Source organism: Capricornis sumatraensis, chromosome 23 (assembly GCF_032405125.1).
Source record: "Capricornis sumatraensis isolate serow.1 chromosome 23, serow.2, whole genome shotgun sequence".
Classification (NCBI taxonomy): Eukaryota; Metazoa; Chordata; class Mammalia; order Artiodactyla; family Bovidae; genus Capricornis; species Capricornis sumatraensis.
In genome coordinates this window covers 20,827,821-20,854,155 of record NC_091091.1, presented here as the reverse complement: position 1 = coordinate 20,854,155, position 26,335 = coordinate 20,827,821, and the positions used below count along the sequence as shown (strand labels likewise).

The window sequence follows — 26,335 nt, the reverse complement described above, 5'->3', positions numbered from 1 at the left end:
CATGTTCCCCTGAGGCAGCTCCTTCCGTCACGGCCACCGCAAGGCTCTGAGTCAAACTGGAGGCGGTGAGAGAAAATCTGCCACACTGACGGCGAGGGGTGAAGCGGTGGTAAAGAAAGCAGTTCGCTCTGTCACCAGTGGGAGGCCTTGGGGAGAAGCAGACGACGGGAGGATGGGTTCTCCCCAGAGCTCTGGAATCTCACGCCCCCAGTGGATGCCAACAGCCTTGTCATGTGATGAGAGGCGTTAAGTTGGAGTTCTCCTCAGAGGTTCTCTCTCCATCTGGTGACCTCTTCCTTTTTCGACCACCTGAAAAACAGTGTCTAAGGGTCAATCTGTAAGGCTGGGAGAACACGAGTACTCTCTCGGGGGCCCAAGCGCTCTTCAGAATAGAAGCAGGAATGGAGACAAAGCCCTCGATGGTCTGGCAGTAGTCTGCATCGTCTCCAGGTGCTAATGTCAGCATATGCACATCTTGAAGGATTAGAATGCACTTTTCACCTGAGATGACATCTCCAAAAGCCACACGTCCAGACTAGTGCCAATACATCGGAGATTTCCTGGACGGGATTGAGCGAAGCCCACCCGGTGTCCCAGGAGCGTGCCTCCTCATCCCCAGCTCAAGTGGTTGCGAGACACCCTCAGAGAGAAGACTGGCTTCATGGACTTTGATGTCCCTGAGCCAGAGATGGTGGGTGTAGCTGGGAGCCATCCCCAGGGACCTATACTCTCTAGATCAGAGGCAACCTCTCTTCTGCATTGGGGTATGTGGGGGTGGAAGGGTACTCTGTTCCCAGCTCCATTGTTTTTGGAAAGGAGTATTTTTCATCTTGTTCTCCCTGCCATGGACTTCCTTCCACAGAGGATACTGCTCTCCTTTTTTATTGAGTTTCCTGAACACAAATTTTTTTAAAAGACCAGATTGTAAGTATTTTAGGTTTTGCAGGCCATTTGGTCCCTGTTGCAACTACTCAACTCTGCCATTGTGGCCATCAAAGACTAGTGGGTTCTATAATCCAATGAAGTGAAAGTGAAAGTGTTAGTCGCTCAGTCGTGTCTAACTCTTTGCAACCCTATGGACGGTAGCCCACCAGGCTCCTCTGTCCAGGGAATTCTTTAGGCAAGAATACTGGAGTGGGTTGCCATTCCCTTCTCCAGGGGATCTTCCCAATCCAGGGGTCGAACCCAGGTTTCCCACATTGCAGGTAGATTCTTTACTGTCTGAGCCACAGGGGAGCCTCCTTATTTTTTATAGGAATGGGCAGGGGAGGAGGTCAGGATTTGATCTGTGGCCATGGTTTACAGACTCCTGCCCTAGACAACTACCCACTGAATGGGACTGATGCCCAAACTATCAAGGGTGCAGTGCCTGCCCAAACCCCATTACAGGTCTCCACAATTGTACCTCATTTGGCTTCCCAAAAGGAGTCAATGGTTTCTCCTTCAGGAATAAGATCCTAGCATGTTTTTTGTACTAACCAGCTGGTGGGTGGTTTTCATCCTGGTAAAGAAGTACTCACTCAAGGTTCTCAGCAACTTCCTGCCCATGGTTTCCTCCAAGTCGCTGCTGCAGGGGCTGGTCTCTGTGTCCAGGTTGATATGACAACATTCACTATCAGATGCTGAGAAAAAGAAAAGAAGAAAGAACACAAGCCTTTCCACCTGAACACCCAGGGATCCAGGCAGGGTGTTTTTTGTCAATGTTCCTTGGCAGGTGAAAGCTCAAAACCAGAGCCAAGGCAGTGGTGGCTGTAACATAGAAGGGATGTCCAGGAAGAAAAAGGCTCTAATTACTTAGCAAGAGGCTTTTTAGGGCCACAAAAGGAACTAAGAAACAAGAGAAGAGGAGCAGGAATCCAACTCTCCAAGCACTGTTAGGTCAGACAGAGACGAGAACATGAGCATTTCCACTCAGTATCTGCCAGATATAAGCACCTTGGAAGACAGGTCGGGTGTCACCTTCACCTTCCTCTCCTTGCATGGACATTGGAAAATCACAGGACTCAATAACAACTAAGCTTGTGCTCTCTTCTTCCACCAAACCCAGGGGGGATTCAGAGAACTGCCAGATCTGAGAGCTGGAAAGGGACCCAGGCCCTGACCACCAGTGCCTCTGAATCTCACTGGGGAGGGAAGTGGTGGAGTGGACTGGGCAAGTCATTTCCCTTCGCCAGGCGTAGGCCCTCATGTGTCATACGAGGAGGATGGACTGGAATAATCTCCAAAGACTGGCCCATCTCCTCTGTTCTCATTCCTTTGATATAACTTCTTGCTACATGTGTTAGCTATTAAAATCGGTGTGCACAGGAGAAAAACCATCATTCTAAATTCAGGTCCTGGAATTGTGATTATGCCTGTCCTAGATTTTCTGAGTTAGCCACAAGTTCAAACACGTTGTCTCACTGACTTCAAAAGTCTATGAGCAATTGTCAGGTCACTGCTCTGGACCTGGGGGATCTCAGACTTGTGGACTGGGGCGGGTCTGGAGGCGGGATGGGTGCTGGTTTGGGGGTTGTTGGTGCAGGGGGGCGGCAGAATACATGGAGATGATTAGCTTGATGGGGCAAGCATAGAAGGATCTCAGGACTGGTGGGACGCTGGGAGCTTGGAGCAACACTGCAGTCAAGACAGGAGTATTGTCTCTGTAGGAGGTGCTATGATCTCGGAGATCAGGACAGATCCTACAGACTACTGCTAGTCTCAGGGACTCAAAGGAAGAGCAGTAAGAGCAAAGGCTGACCTCAGTTTCCTAATCTATGTGCTCAACTGCTCATTTGTGTCTGACTCTTTGCAACCCCAAGGACTGTAACCTGCCAGGCTCCTTGGTACATGGGGATTCTTCAGGCAAGAATATTGGAGTGGGTTGTCACGCCCTCCTTCAGGCGATCTTCCCAACCCAGGGATTTAACCCAGGACTCCTGCATTGCGGGCGGATTCTATACTGTCTTGAGCCACCAGGGAAGCCTTTCCTAATCTATAAATTAGGCCTAATAATAACTTCCTAATATTTAGGGAGCACAATACCAGTACTGTGATGCACCCTCCTATAAATGTTATTTCATTTCTACTCAAAGCTACTTCATGAAGTAGCCACCACGATTTTTATCTATTAACATAAGGAAGAATGGGTTTCCTTGGATGCTCAGTGGTAAAGTACCTGTCTGCTAATGCAGGGGATGTGAGTTTGATTCTGGGTCGGGAAGTTCCCCTGGAAAAGGAAATGGCAACCCACTCCAGTATTCTTGCCTAGGAAACACCATGGTCAGAGGACCCTGATGGGCTACAGTCCAATTCAGTTCAGTTCAGTTCAGTCGCTCAGTCGTGTCCGACTCTTTGCGACCCCACGAACTGCAGCATGCTAGGCCTCCCTGTCCATCACCAGGGACGCAAAAACGTCAGACATGACTGAACGACTAAAAAACAACATACAGAAGGAAAGATATCAATTAAGCTAAGGGAACCGAGTCTTAGGTTAGAGTAACTTGCCTTAAGTTGCCGAACTCCTAAATGGGGAAGCCAGGGTCTGAATCCAGGGGGAAACCTAGCTAACAGAATAAACTACCGCGGATCTGTTGCCGGGGAGGGGCACAGTAAGCCTTAGTGTTCTCTCCCTGGTAGCATAAGGAGCTGGGGAGTTTTACGTGGGGGCTATGGTCCTAGACTTCCCTCACCTGGCTCACCTGGGGCCATACCAGGACCCAATGGCCTTGACCCCTTCCCCCTTTACTCCCACGGGACTCAGTTTCCCTCCCTGACCTGCTCTAGCGGGCACAGCGGCAGGAGACAGCGAGAGCTGTTGCGTGCTCTGCTCCTCAAAGTCGGTCATTTCCTCCTGGGTGAAGGCCATCTCCTCCATCCTCAGGTACACGACCTCGCCGGGGCTTCTCAGCCCATCTGAGCGGCTGCCTGGGGAGGACAGGAAGTGTTTCACCTCCCTGCTCTGGAGGAGACCTGGGGGCCCCCCCAGGACAAGACTGCAGCTCTGGGGCGGGGCCGAGGGGAGGCGGGGCCGAGGGGAGGCGGGGCCGAGGGGAGGCGGGGCCGAGGGGAGGCGGGGCCGAGGGGAGGCGGGGCCGAGGGGAGGCGGGGCCGAGGGGAGGCGGGGCCGAGGGGAGGCGGGGCCGAGGGGAGGCGGGGCCGAGGGGAGGCGGGGCCGAGGGGAGGCGGGGCCGAGGAGGGAGGCGGGGCCGAGGAGGGAGGCGGGGCCGAGGAGGGAGGCGGGGCCGAGGAGGGAGGCGGGGCCGAGGAGGGAGGCGGGCCGCCCCCACCCCACAGTGGCCTGGCTCATCACCTCCAACCCGCTTACACGGCAGGCTGCTCCGGTGGCTCAGGAGGGTGGCAGCAGGGTCATCCTTCGGAGTCTGGGGTGTGCCCCGGGTCGTGGAGGCCTCCATGTCGGGGGACTGGGGTGAGCTTTCCATGTGGCAGGCGGTGAGCGCGTTCTGGTACTGCTGCCGTGTGATCTGGAAGACGGAGGCAGAGAGGTGGGTCGAGGTCAGAAGCTGGGCAGAGCCCTCCCTGGACCTGGCTCAGCTTCCTGAGCTCAGAAGCACCCCCACTAAGGTGCTTTGTAACCTTTGGCCTTGGTGGTCTGGGATCCATGTTCTGGAGCCCAGAAGTTAAGGGGCAAAGAGGGAACTCCTTTGCCACCAGCGTTCTTCTGTTCATTTTTATTGGCTCTGGACTCTTACACCTGGAGGAACCTTCTCCTGAGACCCAGGAGAGGATGGAAGGCCCTTCAGTTGGCAGGCGGTTGCCCACGGAGAGGTTTAAAACACAGGCTTATGTTGTTGCCAAGGGCCCTCTTCTTCCTAAAGGGCAGTCAATGGGGACTCAGCAAGAACAAGATCCCCACCTTGTGTAGAGGCTGAAATAAGAAACCTCCATATGAAGGACATAAACTTTGGCAAAACCACAGATGAAGTCAATTTATTACTACTGTTTTTTCTAATGCCTTCCATAATCATATAGGAATCCATTTGATAAATCCTTCAAGAAAGTAGTGCCAGGAAGAAGCTCCTTTCTGTAGATGCATTGTAAACTTCCTTATATTGAATGAGGACTCAAATATCCACTAGGTTTCCTTTTTTTCCTTTTATGACAGGAAGCTCACAAATTTATTTATTTGCAGTAACAAACTCATGCCTGATAGTATTTGCACCAAACTGGCTTGTAATCTCAACTTTTTATTTAAAACATCATTGAATTATTTATTTTTGGAAATCCTATATATTACTGGAAGTGCTATAAATATACTAAAGAGATGGAACTGATGATTTGATTTTCAGATGTTGGTGAAGGCTCTAGTGCTAATGTTATGCAGAAGAGTTTGCTTTTGCAGACTGACATTGGAATATGAGAATAAAACCTTCCATCCATTCAGTGCATTATGGCTTACAGAGCACTCAGGAATGCGTTATCTCCTTTGGGCACCATGGCTGCAAGGGGGGTAAGCATGAGAGGTCCTGTGATGCCCATTTTACAAATAAGGAAATGAAGTTCAGGAAGGTTGGGGATTTGCCTAAGGTTTAACAGTTAGCAAGCCTTCAGAGTTCCAGCCCTGAGATGTGCATTCTGCTTGGGAAAGTGCTATTCATCCTCAGGGGCCAGGGAGATGGAAGGCGAGGTGGGACTGTAGAACTCCAAGTTCTCTGAGGAGAAACTCCAGGGTCTGATAATGGGCAGGATCTGCCCTTGCTATCTGGTCATTTCAGTTTAAAGGGCCTTTACTCTTGCTGTCCAGGGGAAAGCATCTGAGCTCACCTCTGTACATTGTAAACGCACCTAGCTGCATTAGGCTGCCTTTCACAAAACTTTAGGGGAGGTCCCTCCAAAATTGCTATGTTATTTTGGGGGTCCATAGGCATCAGATGGGAGAAGGCAATGGCAACCCACTCCAGTACTCTTGCCTGGAAAATTCCATGGATGGAGGGTCCATGGGGTCGCCAAGAGTAGGACACGACTGAGCGATTTCACTTTCACTTTTATGCATTGGAGGAGGAAATGGCAACCCACTCCAGTGTTCTTGCTTGGAGAATCCCAGGGACGGGGGACCCTGGTGGGGTCACACAGAGTCGGACACTACTGAATCGACTTAGCAGCAGCAGGCATCAAATGACTGAAGATACATGGATACTCAGATATATGGATACATGGATACTCAGATACATGGTCTGAGCCAAGGTTATTATCAAAACTTAGTCTTCTAATGTTACCATGGGTTTCTAAAGGTGAAGCTTTCTTTGGAGTCTTGAAGGTTCTCCTGGCTTAAACGACAGGAAAATGTCCTAAATGACTTGGTAAGCCCAACAAAGCACTTGATATTATTCTATTTGGGTTCTTTTAACTAGTTAGTTTAGATTTGGCTTCCAGTTTAGTTCCCTGGTGACTCAGATGGTAAAGAATCTGTCTGCAATGCAGGAGACCTGGGATCAATCCCTGGGTCAGGAAGATCTGGAGAAGTGGATGGCTGCCCACTCTAGTATTCTTGCCTGGAGAATTACATGGGCAGAGGAGCCTGGAGGGCTACATATAGTCCATGGGGGTCCCAAAGAGTTGGACATGACTGAATAACTAACACTTTTACTTTTTCACTTTTAGTTAAAGACCAAATGATTCTTTGCCTAAAAACTATGGTGTGAAACACACTGCCTATTCAAGACAAAGGCATTGCGCAATGCCTTGGTTACTTGCTCTAGGGATCTCACAGCCTTGCTTTCACAATGCTTCTCTTTTAAGTTAGAAAAGTCACGAACAAATACGACGTCAACGAAAATGACAGTTGCTCAGTTGTGTCTGGCTCTTTGCCACTCCATGGACTGTTGCCTGCCAGGCTCTTCTGTCCATGGAATTGTCCAGGCCAGAATACTGGAGTGGGTAGCTGTTCCCTTCTCCAGGGGATCTTCCCAACCCAGGGATTGAACCCAGGTCTTCCGCATTGCAGGTGGATTTTTTACCATCTGCGTCAAAAGTGTCACCTTAAAAGAAATTTGAGAAGGCACTAGCCAAATGTATTCAGGAAATCTCCCCAGCTGCACTTCTAGATTCAAGCATCACTTTTTGTCAGTTCCCCTCCTCCTGTTCACCTGTGAAGCCTTTTCTACCTAGCACAGTACTATCCAAGAAAAATATAATGTGAGATCACATAGGTAAAATTTTTTTGGCTGAGCAGCATGTGGGATCTAAGCTGCCTGACCAAGAACTGAAACCATGCCTCCTGCATTGGAAGCACAGAGTCTTAACCCCTGGATCACTAGGGAAACCCCCATATAGGTAATTTAAAATTCTCTAGTTGTCACGTTTTTAAAAAAGTAAAAGCAAACAGGTGAATTTTATATTTTTCATTTAACTTAACATATCCAAAATAGCTTCACTTCAATGTGTCACCAATATAAAATAATTAATGAGGAATCTTACATTCTTCTTTGTATCCAATATGTATTTTACATTCTAGCAAACCTCAGTTTGGATGAGCCACATTTCATGTGCTCAACAGCCACGTATGGCCACTGGATTCTGTATCAGACACTGACGGTCCAGCAGATCAACTAAATAGCTCTTCCCAGTTTTGACAATCCAGCCTTGCATGGCCACAGTGTCCCACTGCTTGCTAGCACAGAATCACTGGTCCGGCTCAGCCCCTCTTTTACATTCCTTGAGTGCGCCATGTTCACTTGCCTTCCATACCCTTTCCTTCCTTCTCCCTCTTGGCCTTGCCTTCACTCGCCTTTTATTCTTTCCTAATTCTTAAAGGTCCAGTGCTTTCTCCAGCCAATACAGCGCTTAAAATAAAGTGTCATATGATTTCATAATCAGTTAGATACTACCCTGCATTGGTTACTGTCATTTGACTTATGGTTCTTTTCCCCAATTCTATTTCTTGAGTACAGCTCATGGTGCCTAGAACCATCATTAACTGCTTACCAAATACTTACTGATTGGCACCAAGCGAATGAAACCACTGTTCAAAGGACATCATGTTCTTATTCTCTTTTCACTACTGTAGCTACCATTTCTTAGCAATAGCTTGACTTCAAGTTGTCTTTTACTCTAGCCAATTAAGAACTCAGTTCAGTTCAGCCACTCTGTCGTGTCCAAGTTTTTGCGACCCCATGAATTGCAGCACACCAGGCCTTCCTGTCCATCACCAACTCCTGGAGTTCACCCAAACTCATGTCCATCAAGTCAGTGATGCCATCCAGCCATCTCATCGTCTGTGGTCCCCTTCTCCTCATGCCCCCAATCCCTCCCAGTATCAGGGTCTTTTCCAATGAGTTAACTCTTCACATGAGGTGGCCCAAGTATTGGAGTTTAAGCCTCAGCATCAGTCCTTCCAATGAACACCCAGGACTGGTCTTCTTTAGAATGGACTGGTTGGATCTCCTTGCAGTCCAAGGGACTCACAAGAGTCTTCTCCAGCACCACAGTTCAAAAGCATCAATTCTTCAGCGCTCAGCTTTCTTCACAGTCCAACTCTCACATCCATACATGACCACTCAAGTGTCCTCTAAATTACAAAAGAAATGGAGATCAGTTGATCTTGAAACTAACAGGAGTTAAGGGTACCCTTTTAGGGCTTCCCTGGTGGCTCAGAGGTTAAAGCGTCTGCCTCCAATGCGGGAGACCTGGGTTCGATCCCTGGGTCCGGAAGATCCCCTGGAGAAGGAAATGGCGATCCACTCCAGTATTCTTGCCTGGAGAATCCCACGGACGGAGAAGTCTAGTAGGTTACAGTCCATGGGGTCGCAAAGAGTCGGACACACGACTGAGCGACTTCACCTTCACCTTGGAACATTTTGACTTAGCAGTCAATGCGTCTAGAAGTTCACCTTTCAGCTAGAGTGATGTTTCCAATCCTCTTATGATGTTCTGCTTACATTTTCAACTCTCGGGTGGTTTATTCATCCCTCAAGGGCTTCCCTGGTAGCTCATTGGTAAAGTATCCACCTGCCAGTGCTCGAGATGAGGGTTCAATCCCAGGTCAGGAAGATCCCCTGGAGAAGGAAATGGCAACCCACACCAGTATTCTTGCCTGGGAAATCCCATAGACAGTAGAGCCTGGTGGGCTACAGTCCATGGAGTCGCAGAAGAGCTGGACACAACTTAGCGACTAAACAGCAACAGAAATTCATCCCTCAAAACACAATTTTGCAATTTAGAGATTCTGCCTCCAGATGGTGATGGGGCATCTTGGCCATGGTTACACAATTCACTATACAACATCTGCCAAATGTTCTTAATTTAAAGATGATATTAATATTTATGGCATACATTAAAGAATTTCGATGGACAGGGAGGCCTGGCGTGCAGTTGCAATCGCAATTCATGGGGTCGCAAAGAGTCAGACACAACTGAGCGACTGGACTGAACTGAACTGAAAGATTCTTTGGTATCTTCATAACTTATTAACTCCTATTAATCATGGCTTTGGGGCTTCCCCGGTGGCTCAGTGGTAAAAAATCCACTTGCACTGCAGGAGACTTAGGAGACGAGGGTTTGATCCCTGGGTTGGGTTGATGGGTCAATCTCCTGGAGGAGGGCATGGCAACCCACTCCAATATTCTTGCTTGGATAATCCCATGGTCAGAGAAGCCTGGTGGGCTACAGCCCATAGGGTCACAAAGAGTTGGACATGACTGAAGCAACTGAGCACGCACACACACACATGCACACACACACACACACAAACACAAACACACACACAATCATGGCTTTAATACCTTCCCCAGATACTCACTGGATATTGGATATACCTTTCTTTCTAATTTTATATTGAACTCAAATTACTCCTGGACTTAATGAACAGTTCTAGAATTAAGTCTGTTGGACAGGAAAAACCTCTGCAGCCAGTCACAGGGGCTTTGGCCAGTGAAATCACTCCTGAGCTTTTTCAAAAACTCTCTTCATATTAAAAAAAAAGGTGGGTTTGAGGAGGTGAGTAAAACAGCAACCTGAACATGGCCCTATAAGTCCATTCAGTCAGGAGAAAAATGTCATCTTATATTAAAAAACAAAACAGAAAAATCAAATCCTTATGTTAAACAAGAGCTTGAACTTACAATGTTCCCTTCTGTAGAACAACCCATTGCAATTGAAGTTTTTAAGTGACTTGAACCACAAGTTGAAAGAGATTTCTGAATAATACTTTACTAGGTTTCTAACCTTCCCTAAACTTCTACTTCTGACATGTAGCTTTCTCAATTTCAAAGTATCTAGGTAGACAAAAAGACCATGTGCAGTGATGCCCTGCTGCCCTAGTCACAGCACAGCCCTCTGGCCTGAGATCAAGCATAACACCTGTACCTGAGAATTGACCTCGGGTTCGGAGTTCTCAGCACGCCACTGGCTCACTGTCAGGAAAGAGACTTTCCTTTTATGTTCCTTGTTATTTATAGAATGTTCCATTCGATTTTAGGAGTGGATACATGAGATATATAAGATCAATTGTAAGTTTTAGGAAAATCCTTACAAACTTAGTGTTGGGTATTCATCCTAACACATTCCATTTTGAGGAATAGCCAAATCCATCTCCTAAAAGTGCTCTCCAAGCTGTGCACTCCCAGAGATGTTTCAGAAAACTCTGGGCTTATCACAGTTGCTCATTAAACATGACGCCTCAAAATCTTCACTTTTCTCTCCAAAGCCTCATATGGATTTTCTCGACCTATCATACAAATGGCGTGATGGACTGGATGTTTGTGTTCCTCCATAACTCATATGCTGAAATTCTAACTTCCAAGGTGATGGAGTTAGGAGGTAGAGCCTTGGAGGTAGTTAGGTCATGAGCAGAGAGCCCTCATGAATGCGATTGGTACCCTTATAAGAAGGAAGCCTACTTCCTCTGTCTCCCCATCTCCCTGTTCCTTCCCACCATATGAGGATATACGGAGAAGACAGCCATTTTCAAACCATGAACTGGACTCACCAGATACCACCTGGATTGACCAGCACCTTGAACTTGGAGATCCAGATTCCAAGAACTGTGAGAAATAAATGTTGGTGGTCTGAGTTGCCCAGTCTATGGTAATTGTTGTAATAGCTAAAATAGACTAAGACAAGTGGAAAGACCTGAGAAATGAATTGAACAAAAATTCCCAATGCACTTAAAACAGAATCCAGACCCTGTGCTCTGGCCTAAAGATGCCAGGTAGCACTGCTGCCCACACTCTATTCCCAACTCACATCAGCCTCTGTCTGCACATAATGCGCCAGGCCAAATATCCTCGGACCACCAAACTCTTCCCTTCCTCTGTCATTTCTATCTTGAACATTCTCTCCACAGCCCCTTCCAGGTCCCAACAGAAAATGTCCTTTTCTCAGCCTGCTCTAATAACCATTTCTAAAGCAGCCTCCTTGCCAACTCTGCCCAGGCACTGTTTATCCCATGATCTGACTTATTTCCTTCAGAGCCTTCATCACTCTCCTAAATAACCTAGGTTACTGATGTGGTTACTTGTTTATCACCTTTCTCCTCCTGTGAGCCTGGAAGCTCTAGAAAAGCAGGAGCTTGCAGTCTTGTTGACCACAGTATCTTGTTGATGCCTAGACAGTGCTGAGCACGAGCAAGGAGTCCGTAGACACCTGTTGAGCCACTGACTCATATCATGACATTCAATTTCTTTTCCCACAAACCACGTGCCCAGTACTACCAACCACTGAGTTAGCACAGCAGAATTTCTCCCCTCCCACTTTTTCTTACCCCACTTCTGAGGACGGTTTACAGTTACAGGGTTTCAGGGCTGGAGGCAAGAGGGAGGAGAATCGTGGGCTGTGGTTTTCTGAGGTTCAACCTCACTGTCACGATACCATGCATACTGTTGGATTCTTTACTAAAGCACTTTCCCCTGGCTCCATCAGCTCTGATTTCCCTGAACTCTCTCAAAGCCCAGCGACTTGAGGGCTTGGACTCTGGAGACAGAGAGACTTAATCTTGCAGCTTGGTTCTGCCACTTCCCAGCTATGAGACCTTATACTCCTCAAACTCCCACGTGTATGTGTGCTGAGTCACTTCAGTTGTGTCTGACTCTGTGACCCCATGGACTGTAGCTTGCCTGGCTCCTCTATCTGTGGGATTTCCCAGGCAAGAATACTGGAGTGAGTTGCCATTTCCATCTCCAGGGGATCGTCCTGACCCAGGGATCCAACTGGCATCTCTTATGTCTCTTGCATTGGCAGGTGAGTTCTTTACCACTAAGACCACCTGGGAAGCCCCCCACAAGCTCCTACTTCATCTATAAAGTGGGGATGACAGAGTACCTACCTCTTAAGGTAGTTGTGGGACTAAGTGGATAATTCAGATCAAGGACTTAAAGTGCATGGCACAGGGCACGCCACCAACAGTCATTACCCCAGCCCACTCCACAGGTACAGCCCCTCCTCTGGTAACTCTCCACGGTTACTTTTATCAACGATGTGTATTTTAGTTCAGGGTGTCTACAGAGTCATGGAACACAGAAAGCCAGTCAGCACACACTGCCCTCAAATTATCAGGGTGAGTGTTCTGAACAGAAGGAAAGGACCTTTTCCCACCTTTGTGATTCAGCCACCATCATCCGGCCTGCAACCGGAATGACAGTCACCAAGTGAGCACGTTGGGTGTTTAGTTGGACTCAGGTAAATGGGTTCCCTTCTGATCTAATGATTTGTGGAATGCTAGCAAACAAAACCAACAAAATAAAACCTATCAAAGCAAGAGAAAGGAGGAAACCTTAGAATATGTTTGTCTAGTATTAAACTCAATGAGCGGTATGAAGAAACAGCTTTTCTTAATTACAAGGTGATAAGCATTGCTGCCTCTCTCATACTTGCAAAGGGATTCTCTTCAAATGGCTCAGTGGCAGGGCAAGGCGGTATGATAATTACTACAAATATTTTCAGCTAACATAACAGACTGCATTGTGTTTTAGATTTATAGATAATAATATGTGAAACCTTATACATATGTAAGATCATAGCTGGGATTCCCATGTGGCTCAGTGGCTAAGAATCTGCCTGCCAATGCAGTAGGTGCAGGAGATGCGGGTTTAATCCCTGGGTCAGGAGGATCCCCTGGAGGGGGAAATGGCAACCCACTCCAGCATTCTTGCCTGGGAATCCCCACAGAAAGAAGAGTCTGGTGGACTAGAGTCCGTGGGGTCACAACGAGCCGAACACCACTGAGCATGCATGGAGGCACCTGGGAAGCCACTATACACTACTATATTGCTGTTGTTGATTGGTCCGTAAGTTGTGACCAACTCTTTTGTGACCCTATGGACTGTAGCCTGCCAGGCTCCTCTGTCCATGGGATTTCCCAGACAAGAATACTGGAGTGGGTTGCCATTTCCTTCGCCAGGGATACGCTACTATATGCTTGGTTTATTAATCCCCTGCAAATTTATCTTAAATAAACCAAATCAACCTTGTGCCAATGATGGGGCAACTAAAGGAAAGAGTCCTGCTGGCAACTTCTCTCAGGCAAGCTAATTCCCTATCTCTTCCTGCCTCAGTTTCTCCACATGAAAAATGGGGAGACAGTCATGAACAACCGGGGTTCAAATGAACGAAGGAACGATAATTGTGACAAATAATGAACAGAATAAAACTGACTGGGGGAAAAAAACACGACTGACTGAAACCAGGGCCTTTGGAAAGCCGAGGTATGGTGTTCACGCCGCATTCTTTGGGAACGGAAGGCTGCAGGGTCGGGGTGACGGGAAGGTCCTCTGCGGAGTTACCTTCACGAACTGCACGTCGCTGAGGATGTGGACCGAGTAGTCGGGGGTGTAGAGGTTGTTGCTGCTGCTGCACAGCTGGGTGTTGCTCCCCCCAAAGTCGCTGCGCTCACGGTTCGGAGACTCCGAGCGATTCAACCCACTGCAGCGGGAAGGGGACCGGTTTACTGCAGAGGAGGAGATGCGGGGGGGGGGGGGAGGCAAGGAGGGTGGGGTGGGGAGGCAGTAGGGGGAAGAGAAGGAGGGAGAGAGAGGAAGGGGTGTTGTTTACTGAGGTCCCACAGGACATTTAGGTTATGGCAACATGGGGCCCTCACCTCTCCCCTCAGAGCCCAGGAAATGCCCTGCTGCTCCATTTATGAGTATCAAATTCAGACCTCCGGGCTCCGCTTGGCTCAGGCTCCTTCCTTCCCCACAACCTCTACCAGCGAGGAGCTGGGTGGGCCACTGCCTTTCTTGGCTCAGGGGTAAGGAAGGGAAGGAGATGAGGACCCCGCTGTGAATGGGGGTGGCTACCCCAGACCATGAGACCCTTTATTTACCAAAATGAGTTATTTTATATAAACTCCATTCACAAACCTTCCTTTAGAAAGGCTGCAGCCTTAGGTTTGCCCTAAAAACCACCTGGTAAGCACAGATAACCAGCCCTCACTGTGGTGAGGCATTTCAGAGGGAATGTCAGGCCTGCCTCCAAACTGGCAGGCAGGGACCAGCAGAGGCCCACAAACCATATGGATAAATATTGAAATCACATCAATAAACCGTTAAAATATGCTCTATACTTCTCCTTGACAAATATACCGTCTTGACAACCTAGTAGGCCAGGTCAGGCTCCTTAGAGTTTTGTGCCAGAATATAGGCTAAAGGGGGAGACCCTGCCCTGCCCTGCCCTAGGGCTTCCTGGCCTGGTCTCCTAGAGCTCTCTGGGTGGAAAATTCAGGATTCTTGTATCTGAAATAAGGTCTAGAAGGAAAAACACAGCTCTGGGTGGTACATCCCTTTGGCTCTGTGAACTACTCACCCCGCACAGAGGAGGTGGAGCTGGGGAGGGCCAAAGTGGGGCCCCCTCCAGGGTGGGTCTCAGGCAGGGCTCTCTTTGGGTTCACAGGCTGGAGGACGGAACAATGCTCCAGGCCTTCTGTCAAAGGCCTCCTGAATATTCCGAGTCAGTCTCTTTTTCCATTTTCAAGAACAATTTCTTGGGAACTTTCAATTATGACCGTATCACTTGGTTTCAAAATGGACTGGGAACTGCCCTCCCAGGATCAACAGAAGAGAGATCCTAAGGTGACCCTAGCATTATCTCCACCGCAGAATAACCCTGAGTGAGACCGCAAAGCCCTTCCCACCGCTCTGTATCCCTCGGACACCGCTCTGCATTTCTTCCCAAGAAAGAGAAGTGGGAAGCTGTGGCCTCTCCTAACACAGTCAGTTCAGGGGCGCCAATGAAGAGCCTGATTGTTTAGAGATTAGGCTCCTTGGTTCCTTCAGGGAAGAACTTTAGGAATTTAATTCTGTTTCTTAAGATAATGCTGCCATCCATTAAAATGATTAGCATCTCTTTGGAGTGACTTCCGGAGGTCTGATGGTCTGTTTAGCTGTCAAGCTGTTACTGTTGTCTGGCAAACCACATAGTAGAAAGATTAAAATGACAATATGTTGCATCATTTTCTCATTAGAGCCAGGATAATCACTGCCTTGATCAGATTATAGAATTAAGGGTTCTACCTCCAGTCTTTCCCTTCTCAGTTAAGTGTTACCACATATACACTGTTACTTGAACCAGAAACCTGGGAATCTCCTGCGACTCCTGCCAATCCCTCAGCCCCACATCAGGCCCCTGTTTCCGCTCAAGTCCCACTTACCGTCACTCTTGCCTAGACCACAGTCTGGTCTTCCGAATTATAATCTCATAATCTGTTCTCACCTCACCTGTCAAAAGCACATTTTCAAAACACAAATCAGGGGACTTCCCTGGTGGTCCAGTGGTTAGGAATCTGCCTTGCAATGTAAAGGACACAGGTCAATTCCTGGTGGGGGAACTAGGAACTAAGACCGCATGCCACAGTTAGAGAGTTCGTGCGCTGCAACGAAAGATCGTGAGTGCCACAACCAAGACCCGATGCAGCCAAATAAATAAATATTAAAAAAAACACAACAGAAAAACACACAAATCAGCTTCCAGTTGAATCTAAGCCCCCCATGACTTGACCCTAAGCCCTAAACCCCCCACGACTTGACCATCTGATCTCCTCCTGGGGCTCCCTTCCCACCATGCTTTTCTGCTCTAGCCTACTGGCCCCCTTGGGGATTCTCAATCATATAAGCCCCCCCCACCTCAGTAGATGCCATTTCCCCTTCTCCCCTCCCCCTCATTTTGCCCTCATGCCCCCTTTTCTCCCCTCATTTTACCCCTCAATCCCTGCACTCACTTTTCAGTCATTAGGTCTCAACTGAACTATCACCTTCTCTGAAGAGCCAGTCTGGCCACCTTAAGAATATTCCGCCTATTTTCCTCTATCACTGTCCCCTGTTCATCCCTTCAAAGCACTTTTCACAAGTTTTAATTACATGTTTGTATTATTTGTAATGTCTGCTCAGTTCAATGCTAAATTCCATGAGGGCAGAGACCTTGTCTTTTCTGGCTTGTTGTACATCTGGTATCTACCACAGTGCCTGGCCCAGAGCAGGCGCTCATTAAAGCAGGATGGAATGAACAAGTCAGCACCTAACAGTTCCTGAAGGAGTTTTTATTTAGAATCTAAATTTTGTTTTTAAAAAGGTTTCAGAGCTTTTAGTCACTCTGGAATCAGAAAGCCTTTTCCAGCAACCTAAGTCATTCCTGGTAGACTGACTTCTTGAAGTGAGGGGTAGGCAGAAGGACATTTCCGGAATGCACTGCCAAGGCCCCATAACTCGAGGAAGAGGCCTCAGGAAACATCAGAACCTTCTGTTTGTCTATGTAATAAGAGCGTGTGAAACCAGGAGTCCTGGAGTCCTACTTACCAGCTGGGTGATGCTGGAGTGACCAGGGGCCGAGAGGGACAGTGATGGTGATGTGGAGAGCAGAATAAAGTACCAACATGACTGTAAAGAGCAGCAGTATTGGGCAGAAAAAGACCCATTTCACATTTGGCTCTGGTCCCTTGAAATAAATGGACAAGGTCTGGCTTGCCTAGATCCACTGTGGCTGTTCTGAGGTGGTGGCTGACTAAGTCAGTTGGCAGTGCCTCCTCAGGTCTGGTTGTCATGGAACAGGGGGCAGGCAGTCCTGCAGGAGTGTGGCTTCCTTGGTGCGAGAAGAGTCTGGAAAACCACACCTTGGTCTGGTAGGTTTTGTCCTCAACTCAGTTTGGAACAAAGAGAGTGGGTGTGAGCAGCGGTTTGTGGCTTCAGTAACCCTGAGAAATAACCACTGCTCCTTGATAATCCTCCACTTTGCCCGGTGGGACCTGTGCCCCACAACCCCACATCACTGTTCTGCATTCTCATCCCTTATGTCATCATTCAAGACGGCTTCAGTGAGGCTGATAGGGAAATATATCGTGCCTACTAATCAACTTCCGCTTACTTACAAGCTATGACAAACCTAGACAGCGTATTAAAAAGCAGAGACATTACTTTGCTGACGAAGGTCTGTCTAGTCAAAGCTATGGTTTTTCCAGGAGTTATGTATGGATGTGAGAGCTGGACCATAAAGAAGGCTGAGCACTGAAAAACTGATGCTTTTGAACTGTGGTGTTGGAGAAGGCTTTTGAGAGTCCCATGGACTGCAAGATTAAACCAGTCAAGCCTAAAGGAAATCAGTCCTGAATATTCATTGGAAGGACTGATGCTGAACCTGAAACTTCAATACTTTGGCCACCTGATGCCAAGAACTGACTCACTGGAAAAGACCCTGATGCTGAGAAAGATTGACGGCAGGAGGAGAAGCGGACAACAGAGGATGAGATGGTTGGATGGCATCACTGACTCGATGGACATGAGTTTGAGCAAGCTCTTGGAATTGGTGATGGACAGGGAAGCCTGGTGCGCTGCAGTCCAAGGGGTTGCAAAGAGTTGGACATGACTGAGCGACTGAACTGAACAGAATTAACTTCTGCCTGAATCATTTCCACTTGCTGTTCAAAACAGAGGAAACAGTTTCATCCCTGTTCTTCCCAAAGCTCTCATCTTCACTGGCACCCAGCGCAGGCATGTCACCTTGCTGTCACTCATAGGGCCCACATGTCAAACACAAGCAACATCACTGTTGTGCTGGGAAGAAAAACATGTTTCTTTCTTTTTTTTAAGTAAAGACAGTGCTATTGAAGCTTTATTCATAATATCCCAAAGGATTCCCAACAGCAAAAGATACAGCTGTCTTACAAAGTTTGGGTCTATAAAAGCCATCTTTAGAATGAAAAAGGAATCTTCATTTCATGACAAAGAAAGTCCCAGCTCATCTGACTGTTGTGCAAGATCAATGATTTTGTGTCCCAGAGCCTGACATTCCTCAATAGGTAAGATGCTGATGACTCGGCGTTTTGGTAATTGTGCACATACACTCAGAAGTTTTTGAGCAAGGGAAATGGAAATGCTTTTAATAAAAAAAAAAAGAGAAGAAATCAGTAACAGACGAGTGTCCCAGCAGCATGGCAAACTAGTTCAAGTTGTATAATTCCCCTTGGCATTTTCTAAGAGCACAGAGGCGCAGCTTGGGGGAGTGAAGAGAGAAGAAAAATTCTAAGCACAAGGCAAAAGAGGTCTAAGAGGCGACGGATTGTTCAATGATGCATGAAACTGACCACAGGATCCCTCAATAGGGCGCAGGCCTGGCTGTTGACATCTCCCTTGCCCATCTTGCTCTTACATCACGCTCTCAATTTGGGTGGAGAAGTGTAGCAAGCTCATTCCTGCAGGCTTCGTGTGGTTTGCCTGTAAGGTACATCTGTCTTGGATGGCAAGTTGGAGTTTCTGAGGTTGGGTGGAGAAGACATTGGGGTAAAATTGGGTTGGGGTGAGAGAAGGGGTGGAAGAGGATTTTAAACTGAAGTCAGGGCTGGATGGAATCTCCCCTCATTCTGCACGGATAGGCAGGGACCCTGAAAACCCAGACACACCTCTGAGACTCTTGCTTTACTCGTGACCCCTGTGCCCAGAGCTCTCACAACTCTATCCCAGGAACAGGAGCCACACATAGAAGAACACCTCATTCTCCTTTTCAGTCTGGGGATGTGAGAAGAGGTAGGGTTCAGCAGCTGCCTGCTTACATCTGTCCGAGTCTCACTGAGGACAGAGAGGAACAGCCCAATTTGGTCATCGTCACTATGCCACAGGCCATCTGTGTTTTCTAAACTGGATGCGGGAATTTAATTACACAGGCTTATAAGAGTACAAACTAGGATTATTAAAATTCATCATTCTGGGGTACTATTCAACATCAGACAACCAAATGCCAAAAGCTCTCTCTCAAAGCTATAATGTGAACTCTGCAAATCAGCCCAAGTTAGGAGCCCAGATGAACTTGCTCACATTACATGGAGCTTTAATGGTTCCCAAATGTTGACTATGCAAGAGCCGACCCAAAGGAATATTTCCACTTACCACATTTCACAAAGTAAAAAGATTATTTTTAGGTACTTCCTTTATATTCTGGGGAAAAAAACTATGCTCACTGATCTCGAAGTACATTAGAAATGCAACTGGGCATTGAAAAAGGACCCTTGCTCGTGGCCTCTCTCTTGCTTTTGTTCTTTCATGGATTCAGAAGGACTGTCATGGGGAACTTGAAATCACCTCTACCATCAGGAGAAGAAAAAAGGAATGAATCCGGGGAGAGGGAATGATAACTGTAGTGGGGCTGTGTACTCTCAGTGGTTTTATTTTTAAATAAAAACACCTGCATATCTGGCTAATCGCAGCACACTCTGGAGGTAATCCACACACACTCTGCTCTCCTCATTTCACACTAAGGCTCGACTAGAAGGAAACTGCCTATGAGTAATAGTGGCAATATTTGGAGTAGGGACCACCAGCCTCAATCTAAGGTGAGTACCATAGTTTATTAGCACAGCTGCTTTCAAAATGCAAACAAGTCACAGCCCTCTAGAGGGCACAACAGGTCCACATTCAGAAACGCAGGAAGGTCCCAGGCAATAGAACAAGGCCTAAGAGAGTTGGATTCTGGTCCTCAGCCCTCTGCATCCTAATTACACATCTGACATGGACCCAACCGCTTAATTTCTTAGAGTTGTTTCCTTACCTATTGTCTCCAAACAATTTCTGCCCATCTCCTAAGGTGGTTGTGGGGATTTAAAAAATAACCAAGTCTCTTAAAACTTAAACACCCACTTAATTTCCAGGGACTCCCCTGGAGGTCCAAAGGTTAGGACTCTGTGCTTCCACTGAAGGGGGCATGAGTTCGATCCCTGGTGGGGGAACTAAGATCCTGCCTGCCATGCGGTGTGACGACAAAAAAAAAAAAAGATGGGAGTAAGACATAATAATGAAGACCTCCAAGACCTTTTAGAACTAACACCCAAAAAGATGTCCTTTTCATTATAGGGGACTGGAATGCAAAAGTAGGAAGTCAAGAAACACCTGGAGTAACAGGCAAATTTGGCCTTGGAATACGGAATGAAGCAGGGCAAAGGCTAATAGAGTTTAGCCAAGAGAACGCACTGGTCATAGCAAATACCCTCTTCCAACAACACATTTCCATGTCTACACATGGACATCACCAGATGGTCAATACCGACATCAGACTGATTATATTCTTTGCAGCCAAAGACGGAGAAACTCTATATAGTCAGCAAAAACAAGACTGGGAGCTCACTGTGGCTCAGATCATGAACTCCTTATTGCCAATTCAGACTTAAATTGAAGAAAGTAGGGAAAACCACTAGACCACTCAGGTATGACCTAAATCAAATCCCTTATGATTATACAGTGGAAGTGAGAAATAGATTTAAAGGACTAGATCTGATAGATAGAGTGCCTGATGAACTATGGATGGAGGTTCGTGACATTGTACAGGAGACAGGGATCAAGACCATCCCCATGGAAAAGAAATGCAAAAAAGCAAAATGGCTGTCTGGGGAGGCCTTACAAATAGCTGTGAAAAGAAGAGAAGCAAAAAGCAAAGGAGAAAAGGAAAGATATAAGCATCTGAATGCAGAGTTCCAAAGAATAGCAAGGAGAGATAAGAAAGCCTTCCTCAGCGATCAATGCAAAGAAATAGAGGAAAAGAACAGAATGGGAAAGACTAGAGATCTCTTCAAGAAAATTAGAGATACCGAGGGAACATTTCATGCAAAGATGGGCACAATAAAGGACAGAAATGCTATGGACCTAACAGAAGCAGAAGATATTAAGAAGAGGTGGCAAGAATGCACAGAAGAACTGTACAAAAAAGATCTTCACGACCAAGATAATCATGATGATGTGATCACTCACCTAGAGCCAGACATCCTGGAATGTGAAGTCAAGTGGGCCTTAGAAAGCATCACTACAAACAAAGCTAGTGGAGGTGATGGAATTCCAGTTGAGCTATTTCAAATCCTGAAAGATGATGCTGTGAAAGTGCTGCACTCAATATGCCAGCAAATTTGGAAAAGTCAGCAGTGGCCACAGGACTGGTAAAGGTCAGTTTTCATTCCAATCCCAAAGAAAGGCAATGCCAAAGAATGCTCAAACTACCACACAATTGCACTCATCTCACACACTAGTAAAGGAATGCTCAAAATTCTCCAAGCCAGGCTTCAGCAATATGTGAACTGTGAACTTCCTGATGTTCAAGCTGGTTTTAAAAAAGGCAGAGGAACCAGAGATCAAACTGCCAACATCCGCTGGATCATGGAAAAAGCAAGAGAGTTCCAGAAAAACATCTATTTCTGCTTTATTGACTATGCCAAAGCCTTTGACTATGTTGATCACAATAAACTGGAAAATTCTGAAAGAGATGGGAATACCAGACCACCTGACCTGCCTCTTGAGAAACCTATATGCATGTCAGGAAGCAACAGTTAGAACTGGACATGGAACAACAGACTGGTTCCAAATAGGGAAAAGAGTATGTCAAGGCTGTATATTGTCACCCTGCTTATTTAACTTCTGTGCAGAGTACATCACGAGAAACGCTGGGCTGGAAGAAGCACAAGCTGGAATCAAGATTGCCGGGAGAAATATCAATAACCTCAGATATGCAGATGACACCACTCTTATGGCAGAAAGTGAAGAGGAGCTAAAAAGCCTCTTGATGAAAGTGAAAGCGCAGAGTGAAAAAGTTGGCTTCAAGCTCAACATTCAGAAGACTAAGATCATGGCATCTGGTCCCACCACTTCATGGCAAATAGATGGGGAAACAGTGGAAACAGTGTCAGACTTTATTTTTTTGGGCTCCAAAATTACTGCAGATGGTGATTGCAGCCATGAAATTAAAAGATGCTTACTCCTTGGAAGGAAAATTATGACCAAGCTAGATAGCATATTCAAAAGCAGAGACATTATCTTGCCAACAAAGGTCCGTCTAGTCAAGGCTATGGTTTTTTTCAGTGGTCATGTATGGATATGAAAGTTGGACTGTGAAGAAAGCTGAGTGCTGAAGAATTGATGCTTTTGAACTGTGGTGCTGGAGAAGACTCTTGAGAGTCCCTTTGACTGCAAAGAGATCCAACCAGTCCATTCTAAAGGAGATCAGTCCTGGCTGTTCTTTGGAAGGAATGATGCTAAAGCTGAAACTCCAATACTTTGGCCACCTCATGCAAAGAGTTGACTCATTGGAAAAGACTGATGCTGGGAGGGATTGGGGGCAGGAGGAGAAGGGGGACGACAGAGGATGAGATGGCTGGATGGCATCACCGATTCGATGGACACGAGTTTGAGTGAACTCTGGGAGTTGGTGATGGACAGAGAGGCCTGGTGTGCTGCAATTTATGGGGTCGCAGAGAGTTGGACTCGACTGAGCAACTGAACTGAACTGAAGACATAATATATGTAAATTAATGTATCTGGATAATACATTAAGTATGGGGCCAGAATGTACCCAGATCTGCTTTCTGTAAATCCAATGAGTGAGGCTTCTTCTGCTGATATGGAACAGAAGCAAGAATGACTGGAAAATACTAAATTATAGGATTATATTGATGAACTAGAACTAAGTTTTTTTTAAGTAGGAAGTTATCATTAACTAGGTTTTCTGATGAGCTGAGGGTTAATTTTTAAAAAGCATATCCCAGCTCTCATGCTTTCTTTCTTCTTCTTTTTTAATGCTTTGATCTTTTTAGTTGAAAATATTTTAAAAATGTGCATCTTCCCTTTCTGCTGAAACTAAAGAGCACATGATTCATTTACCAAGACTCCCCACGTGGGAAGGATCTTGAAGGTCCATGATGTGGTCGTTTCTAATTTTGCTGGCATGTGGGAGTGACCACTCAGCTGGTGAGGGCACCAGAATGGCATCTCCGATGGGCCATTCTCCTGTAGTCATCATAAAGGCATGAGCTCCCACAAAGTGAGAAAAAAAAATTATTTCTTGGTGGAAAATCACCATGAAGTAAGAGAGAAAACTGATGAAATTGGAGAAGGTGGTTAATTTGTCTTATACAGATAAACATGGGAACCAGATGGGTTTTGATGGAAAACTGATTTGTGAGAAAGTAGAGGTCAATATAAATAGTTCTGAAGTTGCAAATTTGGGGGTTTGAGGCCTCAGCCTATTTGAGTGTTGAAAATCTACTATATACACAGTGAAATACAACTGATTTCTTGATGATGAGGCTATAGTGGGGCCTCAGAATCACTACCATAGCATTGGAATAAGGAAGACGGGTGTAGCGGGTGTGGGAAATTGGATTGTGCTTTAACTTCAGGGTGACTTAAATAAATCCTTAGTTTGTTCATTATTTGCTCCATGAAACTTAGAGATCAACTTCTAGGGATGGGGGAAAAAAAAAAAAAACAAGTTCTTAACCGATTGTTCAGACTTAGTACATTCTACTCCATCTTTGAGTTATAGTATGGAGCTGCTTTACCTGATTAAAAAGAAATCAGTAACTTTTCATTAACAGGAGAGGTTAAACTAATGAAAAGTTCTGAAGTTTTTAATATAGCATCCTTTGTGGGAGCAGAGCCAGAGAGATTATGGTCACTACATAGTAACATTTCTAGGAAGATGAGGTGGGGTTAGTGGTTAACTGAGGTCAGAGGCCACATAGAAGAAAAGACAGAGGAAAAATGGAAATAAAGCATAGCCTTTCATTGTTTTCTCCTATTTTTCATCTGCTGCACCTCTTATCCCTCCTTTCTGCAGTCAGACAAACGATAAGGAAAAACACACCATTCCTCTCCAGCCCTCCCCATTTCTCACATGGATGCACACAGACATATCCCTGGGGGCTAAGTTCATGAGTGACACCACTGCACCAGCCATGCTTGGGCAGTGAGTACCAGTATTAGCAATGCATCGTGCTATGCCTTCGTCCTGGGCCTGTCTGTTGGGAGAGGCTAGTTTTCATGCAGGACAGTGACAGACACCAAAGGCCTCTTGTAAACCCCATAGATCTATGGAGATCAAGACCCCATGCATGTTTACCTGGGGAGCCTGCCAGAGAGTCCCCTCTGCTGAAGGCGAAGGTACGAGACACAGAGACGGGCACTAAAGAGTCAAGGATTTGTGAGTTGTGAAGGGGAAGATAAACACAAAAGGAGAGAGACAAAAAGCAAAGTGGGTGAGACAGTCTGCTCCTGGATCCTCACAACATCCCATTTCTCTGCCAAAGGGAGTCTTGCCTCTGGAAACATGGAAATTGCATCTTCTCACAAAGTCACTCTCCGGAAAGAAGAAAATAAACAGATTTTGCTGAAGTTCTTCCAGAAAGATGCACAATAATCTCAGAGGGGATGAGACCCACCAGTGACAAGAACAGGCAGTGCCCCAGCAGGGAGTATGCCTGGGCAGTGTTTCGTCTGAGACGCCTTTTTGAGCCAGCACATGTGTTGGGAGCCCAGCCGTGCATCCCCGTGGGGCCCTCTTGACTGCCTGAGGGCTTCTCACCTGCGGGAGGGCTGAAAGCAAAATGCAAGCTCCTGCTAGGGGCATCCTCGAGGAAGAGGAGGCCATCTTCTGCCTCGGACTCCTAGGAGTTCCCTCTGTGGGCACAATGCTGGGGAGGAACTGTGCACAGCCAGAGCCTTGGGACACAAGAAGGGCAGTTTCTAGCAATCTTAATGTGAATCAACTTGATAAACTAAATCATAGTCACTTCTTAGCCAGTATAAGTGCTCCAAAGCACCTCTCTTCCTATCACCTTTTCCTTCTCTCTCTTTGCCCATAGTCTGAAATGGTGCTGGCTATAACTTGGGGCCTGGGTGGAGTGGAATGTGTAGTAATATTCCAGTCCTTCACCAACCTTGATCGTGATCGAGCAGTATTTCCGGGAGGGAATCTGTCTTTATCCCTCTGATCATTCCCAGAGTCCCTTCCAAGAAACTAAATGAAGTCAGTTTGCAGGTGACAGCACTCTGAAATAGGTGGCTTTGGCAGTCTTGGTTGCTGCACCCAATGATTTGCCTGAAATTATCCAATAGTGTAAAGGGGAGAGGGAAGAGCCTTATCCTACCTGATAATCATTTACTTTGTCAAGTAATCATTCTTTGTCAAGGAATATTTAAATGGGCTCCTAGTGTTGCAAGACACACTGGAATAAGAAACCCCATTGTCTCAAGAAGAATTCTAGTGCTTCCGGTCCACAAATTAAACATGTCTTAGTCAAGCGAATAGGAGACTTGTTCTCTCCCACTTCCACACCCCTGTGGGCATCTGTTCTGGTCACGCTGAGCTCAGGCCCATTCCTCCGGATTACCAGGCTCGCTTTGGTCCTCCTGGGTTCCCTGGCAATCAGAACCAAGACAAAGGAGACAGTGCTGATTGTGTTTCCTTCACCCAGCGCAGGAAAAGCAGAGGGACTGACTTAGAACCTTAGACTCAACTTTGAGGCATCGGTCAGAGGGCCAGTGTTCTGGCAAACTCATCATCTCATTTATCACCCTCAAGGCTGACAAAGCTCTAGACTGGCATCAAGGACAGGGCTAGTTAGGTAGACTGAGACCCTACAAGAATCCACCACTTTGTGGTTCAGCCTTAAGCTCTTCCTTGACCTACCAGTCAGGTTCTTGGACAGTGAAAGATGCTGGGTGGCTGGACCTGGGCTGAGAGGTGGACCGGGAATAAGCAGGGGCAGGGGGGTAGTGCGGGTGGTCTTCACAGTTATCCACACCTAACTCTATTAGGTGTGGAGGGCTTGTGGGGGAGAATGGAAAATGTCTCTATATCCCTACAAGCTAATTTGACTTCTTTTTCCTCCTGAAGGTGGATAAATAAAGATGCTCAGAAGTGTGGAGAGGGAAAGAGAGGTTAACGTTTCTTTTTAGTTAACCAATTTTGAAGGAGAGATTACTATTGCAGGTTTATTCTGTCTCAATGATAAAATGGATTTTGATAGAAAGAACTGGAGACAGGAAGGACTGAGCAAGCCAGACAACATTTTCCTACTACTCAAAAAAAATTTTTTTAAAGAAAGAAAGTCATGTAAATTAGATGGGCTTGGGACCTTTACGCAGCAATTTACCCCTAGAGTCCCCAC

The 26,335-nt window shown here is 46.6% G+C and overlaps 1 protein-coding gene across 1 annotated transcript in view; it reads right to left on the bottom strand.

Moving 5' to 3' along the window:
- Positions 1 to 229: 229 nt before the first annotated feature.
- The window catches only part of CNNM1 (cyclin and CBS domain divalent metal cation transport mediator 1), a 67,679-nt gene continuing 41,573 nt past the window's right edge, over positions 230 to 26,335 (bottom strand). The window contains exons 7-11 of the mRNA XM_068961631.1: positions 13,716 to 13,879; positions 4,307 to 4,463; positions 3,757 to 3,906; positions 1,521 to 1,622; positions 230 to 309 (exon numbers count right to left, since the gene is read on the bottom strand). Coding sequence (XP_068817732.1) covers positions 230 to 309; positions 1,521 to 1,622; positions 3,757 to 3,906; positions 4,307 to 4,463; positions 13,716 to 13,879 — 653 coding nt within the window. The remainder of the gene's footprint in view (positions 310 to 1,520; positions 1,623 to 3,756; positions 3,907 to 4,306; positions 4,464 to 13,715; positions 13,880 to 26,335) is intronic.